At 42.2% G+C, this 23898-nt stretch overlaps 1 protein-coding gene across 5 annotated transcripts in view; it reads left to right on the forward strand.

The window, feature by feature from the left end:
- The first annotated feature begins 274 nt into the window (after nucleotides 1–274).
- HDX (highly divergent homeobox) overlaps nucleotides 275–23898 on the forward strand; it is a 30993-nt gene continuing 7369 nt past the window's right edge. Inside the window, exons 1-8 of one of the 5 annotated variants that reach the window (XR_005555245.1) lie at nucleotides 275–635; nucleotides 7788–7934; nucleotides 13716–14828; nucleotides 15635–15688; nucleotides 18763–18909; nucleotides 20369–20576; nucleotides 21159–21225; nucleotides 22336–22454. Coding sequence is in view for 3 of the 5 variants with exons in the window: in XM_039331885.1 (XP_039187819.1) it covers nucleotides 7788–7934; nucleotides 13716–14828; nucleotides 15635–15688; nucleotides 18763–18909; nucleotides 20369–20576; nucleotides 21159–21225; nucleotides 22329–22332 (1740 nt within the window). In the remaining 2 variants the exon portion in view is untranslated. Of the gene's footprint in view, nucleotides 636–7787; nucleotides 7935–13715; nucleotides 14829–15634; nucleotides 15689–18762; nucleotides 18910–20368; nucleotides 20577–21158; nucleotides 21226–22328; nucleotides 22455–23898 lie in introns of those variants that run through there. The other 4 variants (XM_039331885.1, XR_005555250.1, XM_039331867.1 and 1 more) reach the window with 4 other exon arrangements.

Below are 23898 nucleotides of genomic sequence, written 5' to 3' on the forward strand. Positions count from 1 at the left end.
AGTTTTGCCTCCTATTCTTTGCAAAGAGGGGCGACCGCGGGGCCTTCCAACGGGAACAGGTGGGAAGCCTCCCCCTTGCATCCCCCCCCCGGAGACCCCCAACCACGCCTGCGGGAAAGCGAAGGGGCGGCATGCAGCGCCGCCCCTCCCCCCGACACTTTCTCCTCTCCCCCTCGCCCCCCCCCCGCTTTGCAAATCCCAGGAAAGCCTGGCGGACTCGAGCCCCGCGCCGCCGTTCCCGGAACGAGCCACTCCTCCCTCCCCCGCCGGCCAAGGCTGGGCTGCTGCCGGCCGAGCATCGCCCCGCCGCTGTTGCTGCTGCTGTTCTCTCTGCGCGCGCCAGCGGGACCCCCTCCCGCCGCCGCGCGCGCGCGCGCCTGCCTCCCAAGCCGGGGCTGTTCCTCGCAAGAGTCTCTCGCCCCCCCGAGGCTGAGAGGCGGGGGCAGACTGTCCCGGCCGGCGCTGATCTCGAGCGGCGATTGGCCGCTGTCTACGCTGACGTCACGATCATGATGAGAATTAATGATCGGAGGCGCTGATTTCATTGTGTGACGCCGGGACCGACCCAGCCGAAACCGGCTGAATTCGGAGCCCTGGGGCCCCCCGCGGCAGCCCCGCCCGCCCCGCAGAGCACGGTGGGTTCGGCGGAGGGGGGGTGGGCTGGGGGGGAGGGGAGGGGGAGGGGCGGGAGGTCGCGCGGCCCCGGAGGGGGGAGGGGCAGCGGTGGGAGGAGAGGGGGGGGCTGGCGGGCAGCCGGCCTTCCCGCCAGGCCTTGTCGAGGGTGGGCCTGTAAGAACGTCCCCTCCTCGGTTTACGGCTTGGCGGGGAAGCGGGGGGGGGGAGTCGACGGAGAAGGGAAAGAAAAAAAGAGAAAAGAATTGACGAGTTTCGGGGCTTCAGTCTGGAGCTCGCGGAGCAGAACTCGGGGCGCGCATGCGTGCCGCTCGCTTCGCTTCATCTGCGGCAAGAGACGCTTTGGCGCGAGGGAGGCTGCGCCTGCGCAAAGGAGCGCCCCGTCGCCAGACTGCCCTCGCTTTACGTGGCTTTTGTACGTAAAGTCGATTTGGGCGGGGAAGGAGGGGGGAGGTGGCCGGCGAGGTCCAAAATACCCTGGCTTGTTTTTCATGCAATCCGCCGGTTCTTTTATTTTTGAAAGTGGCTTGCAAAGGTATCTTATATGATCTGTCGAAGAAGCAGTTGGGAGAGGGGGAGAAGCAACGAGGTTGCCTTTTGAGTCGTCAATCTGTCTGCTAAATAATACCGAAATAGGCTTGTCTATTTTTAAAAGTTATTCCAGTCTCTGCACCAGTGCTTCTCGTGCTATAAATTGCCATAAGAGGAAAATATAACAGTTTATTAGTGTGTGAACCCAATAAGAGTTTCCATATATTTCATAGTGTTTCATAGGAATTTCATAGGAAGCCAGGCAATTGATTTCATTCAATCAAACTTGGTTTGTTAAGCCACGGATGAGTGCAGTATTTTTCAACCTTGGACCTCAACTCCCAAATTCCTCAACCAGTAAGTTCACTGGGGGATTCTGGGAGTTGAAATCCACACATCTTAAAGCATGCTGGCTGAGGAATTCTGGAAGTTGGAAGTGCAGACATCTTAAAGTTTGCCAAGCTTGAGAAAGGCTGGGTTAAAATATTATGCAAACCATGCCAGTTAATATGTATCAAAAGGTTACATCTAGGCTACTGCACTAATGATCTTTCTAGTAATCAAGTGATTAAGTAATACCTCTTGTAATGACAGACATTATTCTATACTAGTCTTTTCCTACAACAGTAGAAACTGATAAGTGGTTTGAAAAAGGAAGCATTGCAAGCTTCTGGTATTTCAGAAAACCAATTTGCTTAATTTCATTTCATTTAAATGTAAAGATGAGTTTGCATTTCCCACTAGGAAATACATGAAATAGGCCCTTTGTATTGTCTGATGTGTCTTTAGAGCTTAATTTGACTTGGAAATGAAATCTGTATTGGATTAGTCAGCTCAGTGTGGTAAGAAAATTATAAGTTTTCCTACAGAAAACATATTGCATCTTCAACATATATGTCCAGAGTAGACACAGTAGAACAAAGGAAGCTAAAAAAAAAAAATCAAGGATGAAAGTTGGCAGCAGTTAGGCAAACAGGTGTCTGTAGGAATAAAGTAAAATGGTTTTAATGTCATACCTCAAATGCAAAAGCATGAATGGCATGTGAGCTTTGTGGAATATACCAAGCCAAGGCAAGGTGTCATATTGAGAGGAGCCTTGTTGCTGGTCTTTGAATACAGCAGAACAAGCAGTTATGCTTTTGGTGAATGAGCAGGTTCATGTGCCTGTGCATGGGTCTTTTGTGGTTTCAGTTATTCCTTTCGTACTTTTTAACTATTTGAATAGTGACCAGAAACATGTCAAAAATCAATGTAAGATCCTTCAGTTTGGGGAAAGGTACTTCTATGATAATGAACGCTTGCTGCCATATTAAAAGGCCGTCAATTGGATTTAGATGGGTGGCTATGGAAATTGAATGAATGAATGAATGAATCGATGGATGGATAGATGAATAAATAAATAAACGATTCGGCTGATATTGGTGTTCTGTTGACTTGTACTTTGAATTACAGAATTGCTTAATAATTTCAGGGAGCGAGATGTGGCTTCAGTGCTTCAGTACCCACCCGTGATCTGCAATATGGAGGCAATAGTGAGGGGTTGCTTACATGGTTATATATAAAGTGCTTTGAAGTCATGACATGAAATTATATAATTTATCTAGTCTAATTTTAAGCTGGCGTCAGGCCAAGATTGCTTTGATCACTCCCAAAGCTGGCAGCTGTAAGGGAGAATACATCCCTGTTGGTTCCAATAAATCTTTCAGACACTTTTTCCCTATTATCAAGCCTCATACCCTTCCTGGCCCCCTGAGTGGGAGATACCAGTTTGCGGTGTCTCTCCTCCATTTTAGAAATTGGTATCTGAAGTTGGGAGGGGAGGAAGGGAGAGAGGTTTCAAATCCAGCTCTTTCTCTCTTTGCCTATTTTCTTTTTCAGAGTTCAGTATTAAATACTACTCAACACTTATTTAAAATAATGAAAGAGATAACTGGGAATTGCACTATTACAATGATTATTGGTGGCAGGGTCAGTCAGATGGTTATACCCTCTCTTTTGTACATATAATTCAAGATGGTAAAAATACTTGGTTCTCCCTGCCCTGTCCTATTTTTTCCCACCACAGCCCTGTGAGGGCTTAAGTTGGGCAGAAAGAGAGAGAGTGCCTGGACCAGAAGTAGGCAACCTTGGCTCTTTTATGAGTCCTGGACTTCAACTCCCAGAATTCCTGAGGCAGCCGTGCTAAGGGGAAAGGGAGAGGTTTCCAAGCTGAGCCATGCTGGCTCAGGAATTCTGGGAGTTGAAGTCCACAAGTCATAAAAGAGTCAAGGTTGCCTACCCCTGATCTAGGAGGCTCACCGTTTAGAACAGGAGGACTGAGGACAGGGGTAGGCAACCTTGGCTCTTTTATGACTCGAGGACTTCAACTCCCAGAATTCCTGAGCCAGCCATGCTGAGGGGAAAGGGAGAGGTTTCCAAGCTGAGCCATGCTGGCTCAGGAATTCTGGGAGTTGAAGTCCACCAGTCATAAAAGAGCCAAGGTTGCCTACCCCTGGCCTGGACCAAAGTCATCCAACTAGCTTTCATACCTAAGAGAGACCTTGAATTCACCATCTCCTGGTTTCTTGACCATCACTTTAACCACTATGTCAAACTGGCTCTCATATTATTATATTGCACAATAACAGAGTTGGAAGGGACCTTGGAGGTCTTCTAGTCCAACCCCCTGCTCAAGCAGAAGACCCTAGACCATTCCAGACAAATGGCTGTCCAGTCTCTTCTTAAAAGCCTCCAGTGATGGACCGTTACTTTGTTTCTCTTTTATCTACCAAGGTAGTTTTTGTTTTGAATCAATATCTGGCACAATAACAGAGTGGATATGTGCTAGTAAATTGAAACATTCAGTCCAAACAAAGACCCTTCTAATTAGAAAGTGAGGCTGGTTTTCTTTCTCAACTGGAGTTCTACCCAGTTGGTTGCAAACAAGCATTTCATCCTTTAACTTTCATATACTGGGCTATGTAGTTATTCAGTTTAGTATAATTTTTCTGTTCATGTCTTCCCCAAATAAACGTGGACAGTAGAGTAATATACTAAAGGAGAAAGCATACTAAGGCCAGCATCAATTTCTGTTGACTTTAGGTGGCAGTCTTTGATTAAAAGTTAGCTTATAGAAATTTGGGGGGAGAAATCACTCAATACAGAATCACTCATTACTCCAGAACCAGTGTTTGTATCTTCTTTGCAACGTTCCAGCAAGGAACAAAATATGTATTTTATAAAACACAATATGAGCACGAATGGTTCTGATAGGCTGCATTGCATCGATTATTTGTGTGTCCCTTGGGTTTTCATTCATTCATATCCCGCCTTTATTATTTTCACCAATAACTCAAGGCAGTGAACACACCCGACACATCTTCCTTCCTCCTCTTATTTTCCTCATAACAACAATCCTGTGAGGTGGATTGGGTCACCCAGCTGGCTAAATGCCTAAGGTGGGAACGGAGCTCACCGTCTCCTGGTGATTGGCCCTCAGCTGGCTTTCTTGGCTAAGGCAAGACTTGAACTCATGACCTCTTGCTTTCCAGCCTGGTGCCTTAACCGCTGGACCTAACTGACTCTCTCAATTATGGCAGTAAAGAGTAACATCTACTCCACCCGAGACCTATTCATCCTGGGCTTTGCTTTGTGGCTATAGTAATAGAATGCTCTATTTATTTGTTGTTTTCTGGCATGAAAATTACAAGGGGGGTTATACATTTATATGTTTTTCAATTAAGCGTGTGTTTTAGAGTGGTGCTTGTGTTGATGTGCCAATACTTGTGTTTTTGGCATCTTAATAAGGGGGGAAAATCCTCAGCATGGTTCTAGCCAATTTAAGCATTCTCTGGAACGGAGCATCTGGTTTCCTTCTCAATAAAACTAGAGAAGAACAAATGTGCAATTGAATTTGTCATAGTACATATAACGCACATTTTGTGACACCTTAAAGATAAAGAGATGTGTCATGTCATCAGTTTATATGTATCAGAACCTACTTGTGGAGTGATTGATCAGTGGAACGACTCGCCTCCAAATGTTGTAGGTGCTCCAACACTGGAGGTTTTTAAGAAGAGATTGGACAACCATCTATCTGAAACGGTCTACGCTTTCCTACCTGAGCAGGGGGTTGGACTAGAAGACCTCCAAGGTCCCTTCCAACTCTGTTATTCTGATATAAGGAGTTCAGTTGGCCTAGGTATAAGTCATTTAGATGATGCTGTCAATTTTTCTGAACTAGAAAAGTGCGTGCAAAACACCTTTGTGATCTGTTACAGGTACATCTGATGTGACCCCATTTATTTTAAAAAAACAGGTAGTCCAACATTTTTGTTAACCAGGCGAGATAGTTGATACCCGGGTTTTGCCCTATTTTATGACCTTTCTTGCCACCGTTGTTAAGTGAATCGCTGTAGTTGTTCAGTTAGTAACACTCTCGTGAAGTGAAGCGGGCTTTCCCCCCCTGTTGACTTTGCTTGTTGGAAAGTCGTAAAAGGAGATCACGTGACCCCCGAGACACTGCGACCGTCATAAATACGAGTCAAGTTGCCAAGCAGCAGAATTTTGATCATGTGACCGTGGGGATGTTGCAACCGTCCTAAGTGTGGAAAAACAGTCATAAGTCATTTTTTTCCAGTGCTGTTGTAACTTCGAAACGTCACTGGACAAACTCTAATATTGTGATAAGTCGAGGACTACCTGTAAGCTAATAAAGTAATCATGGTAAGGGTGGCTATTATCACGCAGCGTAAAAACAATAGTCTCAGTGTAATTTGTGAGTTAATGTCTGCTGTGGTGAATTATAGCATGCATGCCAGAAATAACAGCTAACTAGCCATCTTGAAATGGCTTCATCACACGTGTTTTCAGCATTGATTTTTTACCATTTCTTTGTTCACCGACTTCTATCGGAAGTCGTTTTCATTAGTGTTTGCTTTATTTCAGCTATTGACTTTTCAATCCGGCTTGATGTCTCTCTGTTTAAAAGAACGGAATCCATAAGTGCCTTTGAGAACCTGATTAATAATCTCAGTATATTGACGCAAAGTTGTCAAAAGAGCTTTCAACTTAGATATGGATTAGCATCTTGCTCACCTCTGTTCTTAAGGGAGTGAGCACACAACAGGGGCAGAAAACAGGAGAAGCAACAGCTTAAGCAGTGTCCATATTTTTCCTGGGGCCACACTACGCTGGTGGTGCAGCCTACGTCCTTTGAATGTCCCACAAAATCAGAGTACGTCTTAGCTAAAATCAGCAACTATGTTAAGAAAAATATGTTTGCTTGAAAGAATCTGATACAACATAACGTATGTTTGGCATTAATATAACAATGTTAATAGTGCTTAGACTTATATACTGCTTCACGGTGCTTTACAGCCCTCTCTAAGCAGTTTACAGAGCCAGCATATTGTCCCCAACAATCTGGGTCCTCATTTTACTGACCTTGGAAGGATGGACGGCTGAGTCAACCTTGAGCTGGTCAGAATCGAACTCCTGGCGGTGAGCAGTTAGCCTGCAATACTGCATTCTAACCACTGCACCACTATAGCCCTTCCTTTCTCCCTTCCCTTCCCACTTACCAATAGCACTGAGACTTAGATACCACTTCACAGTGCTTTACAGCCCTCTCTAAGCAGTTTACAGAGCCAGCATATTGTCCCCAACAATCTGGGTCCTCATTTTACCGACCTCGGAAGGATGGAAGGAAGGGTGAGTCAACCTTGGGCTCCATCAGGGTTGAACTGCTAGCTGTGGGCAGAGTTAGCCTGTAATACTGAATTCTAACCATTGTGCCACTATGGCTGTTATAGAGCAATAGCACTTAGACTTCTATACTACTCCACAGTGCGTTACAGCCCACTCTAAGAGGTTTACAATGTCAGCGTTTTACCCCCAACAATCTGGGTCCCCATTTTACCAACCTCGGAAGGACACTGCAACCGTCATAAATACGAGTCAGTTGTCAAGCTTCTACATTTTGATCAGTTGACCCTGGGGATGCCGTAACGGTCATACATCATTTTTCAGTGCCGTTGTAACTTTGAACGGTCACTAAGGGAACTGGTTTAAGTCAAGAGCAACCAACAAGAGCTTTGAGTTCAGTGATTGCATATCGGTCATCTCTGCAACTTTCCAAAGATCTGAGACTACAAATCACATGAGTCTCAGCCTGCTTAGCATTCTTGAGGGGCAATGAAAGAGATTCAGGTCAGGAAAAACTGCATTAGGTTTCACTTTTCCTTGTCGATTGTGTCTCTGGGATCAATAGAGAACCAAGATCTCTCTGTCTATCTGCAACTTCACCCAAGTGTCCATTTTCTTGTTGGTTGGTTGGTTTCTTTGAGCCCATTTTTCTTTTGCAAACAAACCTTTTAATTATTTCAATAGCATCAGAGTTTTGTTTGTGTGGAGCTACACTAATTCCTGGACGTGAATAGCTACTGCTTCATTTTGTTTGAGTGTGTTTGTAAACTATATATTTAAGAATATTCACAGGGGGAACAAGAATAAATTAGAGTCAGTCTGCTGTAGTTTTTTTCTATTTCTTTAGATAAATGGGAGCTTGTTCTTTTTTTTTAAAAAAAAATACCCTGTAAGTATTAAATTATTCCTATTTTCAGAGTATCTTCTTTTATTTTTAGATGAATCTGCGTTCTGTATTTACTGCAGAACAACAGAGGATATTGCAGCGTTACTATGAAAATGGAATGACAAATCAGAGTAAAAATTGCTTTCAACTCATATTACAGTGTGCCCAAGAAACTAAGCTGGACTTCAGTGTAGTCAGGGTAAGTACTGAAGTTTCCATGCTCAAATTTACATAACAGTCTTAACAGACACAGGTGTTTGCTTACCTTATCTACAGGGCATGGAGCCGTTTTAAAAAAAATCAGTAGCTTTATGCTTCAGTAGAACCCGTGTTTAGAAACTTTGCTTGAAAACCTGAGTTCTACTTTATTTATTAACTTTATTAAACTTCTATGCTGCCCATCTCACTGTTGCCTATTACAAAATGATAAAAAGGTTGATGAAAAAGTATATCATACAAAATGATTAAAATTTAAGAAGAGCATATTTATTTATTTATTTATTTATTTATTTATCTGCCTTTTCGACCTTGGCTGTTAAATTTCTAGTTTGCTTTGTTTGTTTCTTCGTTTCTTTCTTTATTTAAAGCAGTTGGTATATAAAACACACAAGAGCCCCCACACCACCCTTGCTGTGTATTAGAATTTGGGAAGGAAGGAACGCTTACATTATCGCGGGTGTGCAACTGTTAAGTTTAAAGCAGTGGTTCTCAACCTTTTTATACGGCGACCCTGGTCATAAGCAGGTGGCGCGCATGCGCGGCGGCGCCCCTGCGTGGCACGCATGCGCGGTGGCGCCCCCTGCGCGGCGCGCATGCGCGGTGCCGCCCCTGCCCGGCATGCATGTGCGGCGGCGCCCCCTGCGTGGTGCGCATGCACGGTGGTGCCCCTGCATGGTGTGCATGCGTGGTGCCGCCCCCTGCCCGGCACGCATGCGCGGCGGCGCCCCCTGCATGGTGCGCATGCACGGTGCCGCCCCCTGTGGTGCGCATGCACGGTGGTGCCCCCTGCATGGCGCGCATGCGCGGTGCCGCCCCATGCGCCACCCCATGCGGGCGCACATGCGTGGCGGCGCCCCCTGCGCCGGCTGACGAAAAAATGGCGGATCGCGTTGTTTGGCGACCCCCGTGAAATGGTCGTTCGACCCCAAATGTGGTCGCGACCCACAGGTTGAGAGCCGCTGGTTTAAAGCATTCATACAGCAAATTGCATTTGTAAAAAGAAAAAAAAACTTGCATTAGGCAAGTCGGATTGTTATAATTGGCTTCGTAACACATCTACTGGTTTCCAGCTGAATGGTTGCTTGGTGGCAAAAAGTTGTTTGCCTTTGCGAAATGAGTGAGAAATCCCTCGCTCATAAAAGCAATTGTGTACGCCAAGCCTAGTTAAATGCTATGATTTAAGCTTAGTTATTTTAACAGTGTTAAGACAAAACACCTCGTGTGACACCTCTATTCCACGAGCTGCGTTGGCTGCCAGTTTGCTTCTAGTTCCAATTTAACCTTCGATGCCCTTCATGGCATGGGAGTGGGCTATCTGAGGGACTGCCTATCTCCAGTTACATCCTCCCATCCCATTAGATCTGGCAGAGAAGACATGCTACCATCAGCTAGGAACCTACATTTGGTGGACCCTAGGAGACATGCCTTCTCTGCCTTGGATCCCACCACCACAATAATAACAATAATAAAAATGTTGGAAAGTACCTTGGAGGTCATCTAGTCCAATCCCTTGCTCAGGCAGGAAACCCTACACCATTTCAGACAAATGGCTGTCCAGTCTCTTCTTAAAAACTTCCAGTGCTGGAGCATTCACTGCTTCTGGAGGCAGGTTGTTCCACTGGTTAATTGTTCTAACTGTCAGGAAGTTTCTCCTTAGTTCTAGTTGCTTCTCTCCTTGATTCATTTCCATCTGTTGTTTCTTGTCCTGCCTTCTGGTGCTTTGGAGAACAGCTTGACTCCCTCTTTGTGGCAGCCCCTGAGATATTGGAAGACAGCCATCATGTCCCCCCTCGTCCTTCTCTTCATTAAACTAGACATAGCCAATTCCAGCAACCGTTCCTTATATGTTTTAGCCTCCAGTCCCCCGATCATCTTGGTTGCTCTTCTCTGCATTCTTTTTAGAGTCTCAACATCTTTTTTTACATCGTGGTGACCAAAATTGGATGCAGGATTCCAAGTGTGGCCTTGTGCAACATGCTTCTCCCCAAAATTAGATTAGCTTCATTCCTTTTGACATCACGGATGTCCCTCCAGACCTGGTTATGTTATTAACCTAGACACTCCACAAGAACCAGATACGTACTTAGCTGGCTCCATTGTTGAGGTGGCCATTCTTCTCCTCTGTCTGCCCAGGGTTTGTTTTTATTTATACATTTATTTATTTATTTTTAATGTGGATGTGTGTATTTTTACATCTGTTGCTTCTAGATTTGTTACGTTACTAAATTGTTGTAGGCCATCCAGAGTCGCTTTTGGTCAGATGGGCAGCTATACAAATTTGATAAATAAATAAATAAAGTAGATGAAATTGAGTTGGCAAGCATTACCATCTGGGGTATGGCATTTGTTTTCAGAGAGTATTCTTTGTCACAAAACTTGTCTGTTTCTTTTTTTTAAGGTCAGGGAGAAGAATGTAGCGGAATAGAATAGGAATAGAATAGAATAGAATAGAATAGAATAGAATAGAATAGAATAGAATAGAATAGAATAGAATAGAATAGAATAGAATCTGGGAGGGACCTTGGAGGTCTTCTAGTCCAACCCTCTGCTCAGGCAGGAAACCCTGTATAATTTCAGACAAATGGTTATCCAGTCTCTTCTTTGCAGTACTCGATCTGATTTAGATAAGAGTTTGTATACTGAAATGGCATTTTTTTCTAAGTAGCAACAAAGCTGTCTGGTCTCAATCTGAAGAGCAACAGATTGATGGGAGTATAGCCTAAATTATGCTTGGTTAAAATACCTAAAAGTTTGATATTATGGCCAGAATACAGTTTGGCATACTCAGTGAATTGCAGATTTCATTTGTTATCACTTACTTGTGCAAGGGGGGACCAAATATCTTGGAAAAAGGTTGGTGTGGTAGTGAAGTGTCATGCGAAAATCCACGATCGAGAAAAATAAAAGTATTTCTGGATAGAATTACCTCCAAACTATATAATAAAAAAAGAGAACGTGTAATTATCCCACTCCTTCCCTCTGTTTTAATCTGTGGTTTGTTAATAAGAACCGGAGATAAAAAACAATGGGGAAAATTTCATGTACATCTCCATTAAAATGTTATGAGCAAAGGCAGGATATTTGATAAGATTGGGATCCCCCTTGTGCTTTGCTTTTTTTCTTTTTCTTTTTGGTCATATATATATTTGGCAGAAGAATGTTACAGTTCTCACAAGTTATTTGACCCTTGAGTTAACAGATTTTCCTCTTTCTGTTCTGTGTAGCCTGTGAAGAGCAATTATAAATGCTTGATGGTCAGTTGCTTAGACAGTACTGTTATGTATTGTTTTCTTGGTTTGTTTCTTGTGGGCTTAGGATCCTTTAGGTCAAGAATAGGGGATCACCTTTTCTTTAAATGACAGGTGTGGGCTGGTAGAGCAGTATTGTTGTGACTCCATTCAACAGCTAGAACAGTGGTAGCGAACCTATGGCATGGGTGCCAGAGGCGGCACTCAGCGCCCTCTCTGTGGGCATGCGTGCCGTCTGTTGCCCCAGTCCTAGGCCTTCAGCTGGGTTTTATAAAATATTTTCGCTTTAGGCCTCCGCTGCCATGTGCAAAAAAAAAAAAAAAAGTTCAGTCAATTTCAACGTCTCGCGGGGAAAAAAAGATCTCGCAAAGTTGGAATTGATTGATTGAACTTTTTAGTCCCACCCAGTCTTCCATTATCACCACAGCCATGCCCACCCATTGGGCCACACCCACCCAATGGGCCACTGCCCACCCGATTGGCCACACCCAGCCAATGGGCCACACCCACCCGGCACTTGACGATGCATAAGTGGGTTTTGGGTTGCAGTTTGGGCACTCGGTCTCTTAAAGGTTCGCCATCCCTGGGCTAGAACTTGTCCCCTTTGTGGTGACGCTTTTGGGCAAAAGAAAGGCTGAGAAATCAGAATTGATTTCCATCAGAAACCGAACCACGTGACTTCTTGTTGTTTTGAGAAGCAGGTCTTCCTCCTCTGTCTCTTTCCTCTTTCCAATTCCCCCCCCCCCACTGGTCTATGTGAGGATAATAACGTTTTATTTGATTTGACTTGGTGGGTTTTTCCTTTGTACCTTCAGAACCCCTCTGTATACTTAATAGGACTCTCAGTCGCTTCTCATTCACAGTCATGGATGTGTCTTCTTTCTGCAGCACGTAGTTATTCCTTATTAATCATACATACACAGTTTGATACGGTACCTATTAAGGCTCCTTTCCTGTGTTTGCTAGGTGTGGGAAATGAGGGCCCCATGTTTTTCATTACTCTTTTTCGGTTTTATCTTTGAAACTTACGTTGTGGCTAAAAATGCTTTTGCATAATGGATCCTCCTTGAAATATTTGCAGCAGTGTAAAAAAAAACACTTATCATGAACATCCTGTGCTATACAACAAGGGTCCTCAATCCCTGGGATGCAGCCCACTACAAGGCTGTGGCCTATTCAGAACTGGACCGCACAAGTGGCTGGCCAGCATGTGTGCATAGGTCAATTTGCACAAATGGCATGTGCATGCACGCCAGCCCACTGCTTGCACAAGTTGGGATCCATGTTGTCCCATCACTTGCACAAGTCAGGCTGTGTGTGCACACAGTCCAGCCTCCATTCTTGCGTGGCCCAGTTCCCTCTCCCCCCCCCCCCCGGTTGGGCTGCAAAGGTTGAGGACTGCTGGCATACAAAAAAAGAGAATTTCTGAGGAAAGAGTTAGGGGTAACATGTTCCTTAAACTTGATGTGCAAAATAAATGTTTTATTCAGTTAATAAATCTCTGTTTCCTTATGGTAGAAGAAATATGAAACTGCTATCTAATCATTAACTGAGCTGATTTGTATTATATATAGTTTACAGTAGTATTGAAATAATAAATGGCATTTTCATCAACTATATCATGCTGATCATCGCCGCTGATGTTTATACACTTGTTAGATTTTTAGCAAGGACCTGCATTTTAAAAACATATTTTACATAAAGGAATCATAAAACAGAGCTTGAGTGACATTTCTAAATATAAAACCATTAAAATTTAAGGACGTTAGTGCCATCAGTGTCTTGGTAAAGATTTTTTTTTCCTAGTTTCTCAAATTAATTATAGTATTTAATATAAAATTAAATATGTGAAGCAATCCTGGATATTGTAACTTCTCAAATGGGTAGGTTCCTAGTAATAGTATTGTGCATTAAGTAGTGTTGAGTCAATATTGACTCCTGGTAATTGGAGTCTGGATAAGTCTCTGAAATTTCCTTGGCAGGATTTCAGAAGTGTGGCATGCCATTGCCTTCTTCCTAGGGCTGAGAGAAAGTGGCTGGCTCATGGTCACCTGTGGGCTTCATGCTTTAAAGCAGGACTACAACTCCCAATCTCCCAATTTCTGGTTGGTGCCTTAGCCATTATACCGAACTGCTTTACATCCTTAATTACATCACCGTCTTTCATTCCCATATAAGATCAGTCAGGTATTGAAAGCGTCAACGTTTATTATTTTCTCAGAATTTTAAACAAAGTTTCAGTTTGCAGATGTAAGGGAGTAAAAGCTTTTTGACTTCAAGATAAAAATGCTACCTTGAAGTCTAGCTGAAAATTATAGTTGAGGCCTGGAAAGCTACCTACCTTAGAATTATAGGTGAGGCGTGCAAAGCCACCTCGAAAGCTAGCTGAAAATTATAGTCGAGGCCTGGAAAACTACCTAGTTGAGAATTATAGTTGAACCGTGAAAGGCCGTTTCGAATGCTGGTGGAAAATTACACATCCTCTTCACTTACAAATCCCTTTTTGTTTGCAGACGTGGGTTGGAAACAAAAGAAGAAAGATGAGCAGTAAGAACACCGTGGATTCTGGGGGAAGCCCATCAGCCACGGCCACCAGCACATTGACAATGCCTCCAGAAGTGGCCGTTCAGAATGTGGTCAGCATAGCCCGTTCCCAGAGCCAGCAGTCCTCGTGGACGTCCGCCAACAACGATGTCATAGTTACCGGCATCTATAACCCGGCGACTTCATCTGGCAGACTGGTTTCCACGAAACAGACTAACTCCTTGATGAGCGATATGCATAAAAATTCCCTTTCCAGGTCAGCCGGGAAGAGCGATCCCGAATTCCAGCGGCAGCACATCGCGGTGACCCGCCAAGCTCCCCATTGTAAAAATGCTTCGCTTTTCCTGGGCGAGAAAACCATCATCCTTTCCAGGCAAACCAGCGTGCTGAATTCAGGAAATTCTATTTATAATCACACTAAGAAAAGCTATGGCGGGTCGTCGGTTCAGACCGCCGAATTAGTGTTACCTCAAAAGCCCGTTTTGTGCCACCGGCCGTACAAGATGGACCCGGTGGGGTGCCAACGGTTGCAGAAGCCGGAGCACCCCATCCTCGCTTCCTCCGTTCCATCTGGACAGAGATCCAACATTCGAGATCCTTCCTGCAGCACTCACAATTTGGAAATCCGCGAGGTTTTTTCTTTGGCTGTTACCGATCAGTCACTGGGAGGAAGCAGAGAGAAGAGCGTGTCGTCTTCCGGAGAAGGCAGTTGTCTCTCTATCGCGATGGAAACCGGGGATGTGGACGACGAATACGCCAGAGAGGAAGAATTGGCCTCTATGGGCGCCCAGATACAAAACTACTCTCGGTTAAGCGGCACGTCCCTCCGCGTCGAGAATCCGGGATCTGTTTTTTCTGGGTCGGGCAGGAACGTGAGTTGCAATTCGCACGTGCTGAACGCGAGGAATTTGCACGACAATATCTTGTATCGTAATAGAGACTACCGCTTGCCTCCACGGACTTCGTTGCACAGCGCCTCCAGTACCCTCTATAGCAGTTCTTACCCATCCAGAAGTAACCTTTCTTCTCATTTTGCAGCATCCAATCAACTAAGGCTATCTCAGAACCAAAATAATTACCAGGTAATTGGCTTTTCTTCCTAAGTTCCGAGGCTTAGGAAATAGTGTCAACCTACATTTTTTTTAAAAAAATGTAAATCAAGAACTCCAGCTAATGAGCGACTGTAAAGGGAACTGCTACCTTGTTTTCTGCTCCCAGGAAACAAGAACAGTTTTCTATTTTTCCCCCTCTTTTTTCATTTCTTTATATGTGCTCGATTTCCTCTTATGTCCCTGGCATTTTGATACATTATTCCTGTATTATAATTCTGATGATACCTGAATTTGGATATGATCATTCTGGAAACATCTTCAGAACCATATGAAGCCGAGAGTACATCTTGATTCATATTCTAGTTAGAGAAAGATTTAAATCAATGGAAGATATTTTTTTTAAAAAAAAAAACCTTAGCTGAATTTACAAGAATTCAGAACCATTCAATATATTTGAGATTTAGTAAATGATTATTTATTCTGGGGGTTCTCAACCTAAGGTCCACGAACCTCTGGGGGCTGTGATATCAGTCTTCAGCAGAGGTCTCTGAAGGCTTGAATAAATATTATGATTTAAATCTTAAGTCTCGGGGCCCGTGTTCATGGTCTGTGGCCACAAAAGTTACTTAAAAGGAGGTCCGTGGTGAGCAAAAAGTTGGGAACCACTGGTTTATTCTCTCTAAATCAGGTTTCTTAGAAAGAGAAGAATGCTTTATGTTCATCTAAAAAAAAATGCATTCCAACACAGCTAGTTACCCTTAAATCTGTTGTTCAGATGATTATCTATCTATGCAGCATGCAAATGTACCTTTGTGGTAATTTTTTATTTTCCACAGATTTCAGGAAACCTAACTGTGCCTTGGATTACTGGATGCTCCAGGAAACGAGCAGTAAGTTAATCTTACTGGACCAACTTTCAGCTTTAGATTTTGTGTTTATTTATTGCATATATTTACAGTATACACTAGACAGCTCTGAGTAGGGTATAATAAATTTTAGCCAACAATGAGAAGTATTCGTTATTTTTCCAAGAATCGTCGCACGTCATAATTCTGATTCGAGTTGTTTTTATTTTGCAGCCCTGTAAATTTTGGGGGATTGTTATCAATGCAGGCAGTAGTCAGTTAAAGTTATTATACTCCAGTGGTGGCGAACCTATGGTAGGCGTGCCAGAGGTGGCAGGCAGAGCCCTCTCTGTGGGCACGCGCGCCATCGCCCCAGTCCTAGGCCTTTTTATAAAACCTTTTATAAAACCTTTTCGCTTTAGGCTTCCGCTGCTGTGTGCAAAAAAAAAAAGGATCAATCAATCAATTTCTTGTGGGAAAAAAAAAAGATCTTACAAAGTTGGAATTGATTGATTGAACTTTTTAGTTCCACCCAGTCTGCTATTACCACTGCAACCAGGCCCACCCAATGGGCCACACCCACTCAATGGGCCACACCCACCCGGCACCCAACAATACATAAATGAGTTTTGGGTTGCAGTTTGGGCACTCAGCCTCTAAAAGATTCGCCATCACTGTAATATACTCTGTTATTCAAAATCCTGTCCGTTAACTGTTACAAGTCAGCTTAATATTAATTATATCAATCAACAGCTTTCATTGTTGTGTTTCAGTGACAGCCTCACAATAATAAAAACTGCTGGAAAATAATTGTACTAATGAAATGGTATTTTTAAAAGCCACTGGAAAACCTAGCAAGGATTAAAACAACGTGGCAATCTTCCTGGAAAACAAAATAAATCTTTTTAAAGATGAGCCTTTCTGATCCCAAGAATAATGAAGACAGTTTCAATTGTGGGCTATCAAAGTAAAAACTCCATAGTCCCAATTTATAGTCCCATTTAACTTATTAGTCTCAAGTTAAATTCTGTCTGCTTCCAAATAGTTTTGTCTTTCTTTCTTTCTTTTTTTCTCGTTTAATTTCAAGCAAATGAAATCACAGCTATGGGGCACAAAGGCAAAGCAAAGTAGAAAAGGAAGGCTGTGAACTTTTGGGTCTGCAATAACTCTAAACATATCCTAAAAAAAAATTGTTTTGTACAGATTCCTCTTTAGTGTTGTTGGTTAACTATCTTACTATTAATTTGTGTTGATGTTAAATAGCCTGAATCTGTGCAATTAAAAATGCTTTCAAGGCCATATTAAAACCTGTTTGCAGAAGCTGTGATCTAACAAATGGCACCAATTTCTAGACTTTCATATAATCTTCATTTGCACAAGGAAATTCAAATGAAGTTTTGCAAATGAAATAAAGTAATTTGTCATTGTCTCCAGTTCTGTTAGGATAACAAAGTACTCACAAGTCGGTTTGCTGACCAGAATAATCTTAGGTGCCATTTTTAAATGACTCATACTGAAAAGTCATCCTGAGTAAAGTTTCTTAACACTTTAAGCCATGGTATATAAATGGATCCTTAATAAATATAGATGTCCAATAATAAAGGAGTGAGCTTTTCTCTCACATAATTTTGTATAAGATTGAATTGGATTATGGCACACACTAATCCATCCACTTCTCATTAATACAATCAAAATATTAATGCGAATCAAGCCAATTTTTTATTTTTCGTTGTTAGGAGATAGCATGGGGGAGTGTAGTGTTTTAATGTTCTAAGAATCCTAGTGTAAAGATCGAAAATTCAAGTAATCTTTGCGTTTTGAACAAAGTTTGGCCAGATCTTCTGGAAAGCTCAGAAGCGAAATATGAAGCTTTTTCTGTCCCAAGACCTTATATTCTCCTTTTTAAAATATCAGATTAGTTATGTAGGCACTGACATAATAATTGCCTGAATCTTTTGTTAAGCTATTCAGGTTGTTGGACTACATTTAATTTATCTGTTGTGAATTACAGAAATTATTTACGTATCATTTATTGCCTATCAGGTTCAATGGTTGATCCTAAACTGCCAGTAGTCCATAACGGAGCCTGAACTATATATATATACTGTATTTTCCGGCGTATAAGGCGACTCGGCGTATAAGACGACCTCTGACTTTGGTGCCGATTTCCATGCCTAGAAAGTCATCTTATATGCCGGAAACTACCATAATTTCCGGCGTATAAGACAACTCAGCGTATAAGACAACCCCCGACTTTGGCGCCGATTTCCACGCTTTAGAAAGTTGTCTTATACGCCGGAAAATACGGTATATTGTATTCAATATATTATTCTTTCTGGGTTTTTCTTTTGTTACCTTGTTGATCATTGACTGTGGTTTAAAAAATAATAATAATTTGACTTTGGCATCTTTCTGGAACATTGCTATGTTGTTTTTGCAAGTTTCTGGGCTTTTATTAAGCTGTATTTAGTAATCTTTGCATATTTGTGCGTGCGCACCCATGTCCTTGTACGTTTCCCAAACAACTGGGCAAAGGAAAATTGTAAAATCTGCAGCTAACTGCAGCCATTTTAATTTGGTACAAGTGACTAAGCTTGATGTTGAGAAGGGGTCTATGACAACTCACCATGACCAGCTTGCCATGGACAACTCAGTGCAGGACAAGAGTTACACTAATATCGAAGAAATAATCCAATAGAATCAATAAAGAAAGGATGCTAAAGAAGGGACACAATTAAATGCGAATAACAATTTTACTCCAATTTCATCTTAAGTCATATATTACTTTAGTTCCATTTTAAACTTATTTTATCAAATTTTATTTTAAATTGCTTTTATCAGACTTGGTAATGATTTGTTGTTGGAACTTTGCACTTTGGTATGGCCCAAGAACTAATCAATAAAGATTATTATTAATAATAACAATTAATTTTTTTTTAATTATTTTAAATAATTGAATTGTTGAATTGTCCCACAATGAGGTATCCTGTGGCAAATTTGCTGCAGCAGCAAGTTTTCCCATTCCGGTTGAGAAGACCTTCATTTTCACTGTCTGTCCTTGACTGTTTTTTTGCACTCTCCATTGAGGTGGGGGGAAAGATTATGTGCTTGTTTTACAGTTGCAGGACCGTACACAATTCAGCGATCGAGATTTAGCCACACTGAAGAAGTATTGGGATAAAGGTATGACCAGCCTTGGATCAGTTTGCAGAGAGAAAATTGAAGCCGTTGCTGCAGAATTAAACGTTGACTGTGAAATAGTAAGGGTAAGAACCTTACGTATGTAGAAGCCAAAAATAGCCCCGATGAAAGTTTTCTCTCTCTTCTTTTTTTCTGAATTGCAAGAGTTAGACCGAAATAGATTGCATGTGTTATTGCATGGTTACATTAGGAAGTGCTCTGTTTCCTGTCTATTTATAGATATCGTGCCTTAGGTGAGACATTTATTGGTAGATACTATATGTTAGATGTCTGATACATCTAACATGTTGTATTGAGATTTATATCAGGTTTTTTTTTTAAAAAATGAGAACTGAAAAGGAGTAACAGTTGTTTTCAGTTCTTCGTATCACACACACACACACACACACACACACACACACACCAAAAAGAGGGAAAGGCAGGAGCTATGCTTTGCATGTATGGAGCTCCAAGTATATTATCTCATTCATCTTCCCAATGTGTAAACTTGACAAACTCTACTTGAATACCTGAGGCCTTGAGAATAGAATACGTTGCACGTGTAGGAGACGAGCAGTCAGAGCTGGGAGGTGGAGTAAAATGTGTCATCAGCTTAGAGGCCATGTGTTGCCACAAACAAGCCAAGTCCAGTCCCACTCATCTGGCCCCAATTTAGTGCTGACCGTTAGTTGACCAAATTCTTCTGCATAAGCTTCAATAAATCATTTATGCTGCAATCGACATGAGTGGTCCTAATTTTTTGAGCCCGATATACGTTGTGCTCAAGTGATGAGGTAAAGAAAGGCTGAGCATTCATGAGAATACAGCTACTCCTCAGTTTACAACTATAATTGAGCCCAGAATTATGGTCATAAGTTGTCCCAATTGTTAAGCAAGTCACCGTGTGATTGGTCTTGAATTTTTACAGCCTTTTTTTGAAACAGTCGTTAAATGGTGTATAACCTCCCCAAACGTTTATTGAATATTCAGAATTCTGAACGTCCTATATCTTTCTGGGGGGGGGCTTCTCTATCTAATACTGCATCAAGACCAGTTTTTAGAGTACATAATCCTGTGCACATCTCACAGGTGCTTTTAAGTGGGAAATCAGATATAATTAGGGCAGCCCTTGCCCTCCAATTTGTTCTAAACGTATTTTCTCTGTAGTTCTTTCCTTTTCGTAGCCAAATCTTGTAATTGCCATTAAGGTGCCTCTAATTCTAATACTTCAGTACGATACATTTCAGACATCCATTCATTTATAATCAATAAGTAAACAGCTTTTCATCCAAAGCTAATTGGATTAGAGGTGATAAAATTGAAAGAGAAGGAATGAGAACATACGTTGAAATTCCATTAAGCTTCTCTTGAATCCTAAATCTTTACATGGAATTGCCGTCCGCATATCTCCAAAGCAACTTCAGTAATTTGAGTGTGTTTCTTCTTGAATGATGGTTGTTGTGATTGTGGCTTTCTTAGTATTTCAGCTTCGGGATCAGGGATAGCGTCTAAATTTTTCCCCCCGTATCTGTTTCCTTGCTCAAGACTTGGATCGGAAATAGGAGACGAAAGTACCGTTTGATGGGCATCGAAGTCCCTCCTCCTCGTGGTGGCCCTGCCGTCTTTTCGAGTCATTCTGATTCCAGTGATAAATCGGTACCCATTCCAGGAGACGACCCCCTGACGGATATAGGAGAGGATAATGACAGGAATGATGAAGTATCCATCTGCTTATCGGAAGGAAGCTCCCAAGGTATTCAAAGCTGCCATTGGTGTTCTATTGAAACACGTGGAGCCTTCAGAATTTACCGAACATCTTTGACGTACGGCCATAGTTGGGACTAGAATTTCCATTGCTAAGCAAGGCATTTGTTAAGTGAGTCACGCCTGATTTTATGACCTTTTTTGCCATGAAGTGAATCCCTGCAGTTGTTAAGTGAACCACATGGTCGTTAAGGAGCTGAGCTTCCCCCATTTGACTTTGCTTATCAGCAGCCAGCTGGGAAGGTTGCAGATGGTGGTCACGTGACCCTGGGATGCTGCAAATATCGTAAATACATGGCAGTTGGCATGCGCCCGAATTTGCCCATGTGACTATGGGATGCTGTCAGAGTTGTAAGGCTGAGGATTGGTTGTAAGTCACTTTTTTCAGTGCCATTGTAAGCTCCAACAATCGCTTGTAAGCGGTTGTTAGTCAAGGACTACCTGAATGGAATACTTGGTTTACGTTCCAGGTAATCACCCATTACTTCCTGGATGGCCCTTCTATCTTATCCCTTCAGCTCTCCAACTTTTCTTTCTAAATAATATGTCCCCCCATTTATTTCTTTCTCAGTGTTGCCTGGAGATGCCAAAATTGAAATCTGGATCTTCACCTTACTAATCACATCTATTGTTGCCAGGTGATTGCCTTTTCCCCAACTAAAAGTCAGTAACAATAGAGTTGTTGTAAAATAGAAAATGTGCCAGAATTGAATACTTATCAAGGAAATCTGGTTTATCTGACATACCGAGAAATACTGGCCACGAAGACCCTGTGCACATATTTATAAAACACAAAGCAGTAGAGGAATCTTTTTAGCATTTATCTTGTAGGGTTTTTTTTGGTCAGGGATGATTGCTCAGGCGTCTCCCTGGATTAAATGTTGTGTTTTTATCTGAACTTTCCTGTTTAGTGACTTATGGCTAGCTATGTATTCTGCTTTATTTCTTCCAAGTTGACAATATGCTATTTCTTCCAAAGGCATTGGTGATCAATCAAGGAAGAGGCTTCCATGGGTCAGCTTTATACAGTGTTCCTCACACATGGGATTGTGTTAAGAATTCTCTATCAATACACCTTAATCCTAGTTAAATAGTCAATCTGGGCCAGGATGTATGCCCAACATAATTTTGCTTCTATATCTTGTCTGAATATTTCATTGCTCATTTGGACAATCCAAGTCTGAATAAAATTTTGCTTTTCAGGCTAACTCTAAAGGGATAATTAATTTTTCAGTAGAAGAGAGGCATAGACTCATGACTTGGCACTGATCTTTTAATATGGCTGAAATGATCCTTTAGTGTTGGATCCCATTCTTAGCAACCCAACAAGTGACAGAAGCAGGCTGTTACGATGCTAGAAGTGTGTTTTAAAATGTACAAGCAACAATAACTGTGTCAGTTAAAAGTGAACACGGGTTCACACTTTACCGACTTCACAGTTCAGCTAATTGCTCCTGGTGCTTTTGACTGGAACAAATTGCCAAGGTACTTCAAAAATAGCCTGTTTCTAGGGCACGTTAATGGATAGATAGATATGCCAGGCTCGATCTCATCATTTTGTTTAACCGATTTGGAGAAGGCAAGGGTAAAAAAAAAAAAAAATCTGAGAACTTGAACGCTTCTGACGAGTCTGTCAGAATTTTAGTTACAAAGAGAATACGATAACAACACAAAATTGGCTGGAAGTAACTCGAAAGCCAAGCGCGTCGCTAAAAATCTGCACATCTTCTTTTCGCCTGAGGTGAAAGAACTCCTCCGACAGCAAGAGGACTTGAGAAGTAGAACATTCTGCAGCTCTAGCAAGAAACTATCTTAAAATTAATTGAGTCTGACACTCTGAAGCCTACGATGGAGCCATCAAAGAGAGGTACCAAGAAGATCACTCTGATCAATGCGTAGACATTCAGTTTTGCAGCTACTAAGATTGTTGGACGAGCAGGCCCAAAAACAGCCAGTAATGTGACTGAAGCCAGGGAAACAGACCCTCCTCAGTCAGCAGGTGTGCTGATTTACCACCAGCCTATCAAGTACTCAGAAAGCGAGGGCTGGGCAGCACAAGCAAATGACAGCCGACGACTTAAAAGCCAGCCATCAACACACCCCAATCAACATCTAAAAAGCCACTTACAACAGGCACTCTAAAATACCAAACACAGAACAACACACACTCAGCTAGAGAGACATTCCCCAAAGATGGGCTCCAGCACTAGTCCAAAAGCTCAATTAAAAAACCTCTGGTTCCAGTGACCGACTCAGATTGGATCCTATATTGCATAAACAAGTTGCAGGATAAATACTGTGGGTTGGTTTTTTTTTTTTTTTAGGATACAAGAACAGAAATACTTGAGGTTTTTTTTATATATCAGCAGTGATGATGATGTGTTTGTGCCTCCATAAAATACAAAGCTACATCCATTTTGCTGTTCGATGCTTCCTAGATGTGAAATAGGTTGAAATTTAGCATGAGCTGCCTTTTTGGAGGACTGAGGAAAACTTAGCTACAGTTAAGAGAGGATAATTTATTTTTCATGCAGGGGATTCTTGAAAGACGTTAAGGTTTTCTGTGTCAACATGTTCCTACAGAATTTCCTGGTTCCATAATTCTAGAATATTTCTAGAGTATTCTAATACTAGAATGCCTGTTCTAGAATAGCTGCAGGTTCCTGCACCTATTATAAAGTTATCACCACAGCTAGTCCTTGACTTGCTGCAGTTCATTCAGTGACCATTCAAAGTTACAACCCCCTCCCCCAAAAAAGCAACTTAGGACCATTTTTCACACTTAAACGGCCTTTGCAGCATCGCCATGGTCATAGGATCAAAATTGGAAGGCTTGGCAACTGACTCACATTTATGACGGTTGCCGTGTCCCGGGGGGTGTCACGTGATCCCCTTTTGCAACCTTCTGACAAGCAAAGTCAATGGGGAAGCTGGATTCACTTAACAACCGGGTTACTAACTTATATCAGCTGCAACAATTCACTAACAAGCATGGCAAGAAAAGTCATAACATGGGGCAAAATTCACTTTAACAAGCGCTTCCCTTAGCAACAGAAATGTTCAGCTCAACTGGGGTCATAAGACGAGGACTCTCTCTATGTCTGCTGTTTGAGCTGGGCAATGAAACGGTTCACTTTATTCCTGAAATGTGGCAGCTCATAGGAGTGAGGGGAAACATTATTTCTTGAAATGAAAGTAGCTAACATTGGGCACGCTGTGCTACCCAAGTAACCTCAAACAGCCGCTAAGCGAGAAATAAATGCACCCTACTTTTCTGTATAATGTTTTACTTGATCATTTTTAATGGCAAC

This window comes from Crotalus tigris, unplaced genomic scaffold (assembly GCF_016545835.1).
Source record: "Crotalus tigris isolate CLP2741 ecotype Arizona unplaced genomic scaffold, ASM1654583v1 scf7180000017622.5263843, whole genome shotgun sequence".
NCBI lineage: Eukaryota > Metazoa > Chordata > Lepidosauria > Squamata > Viperidae > Crotalus > Crotalus tigris.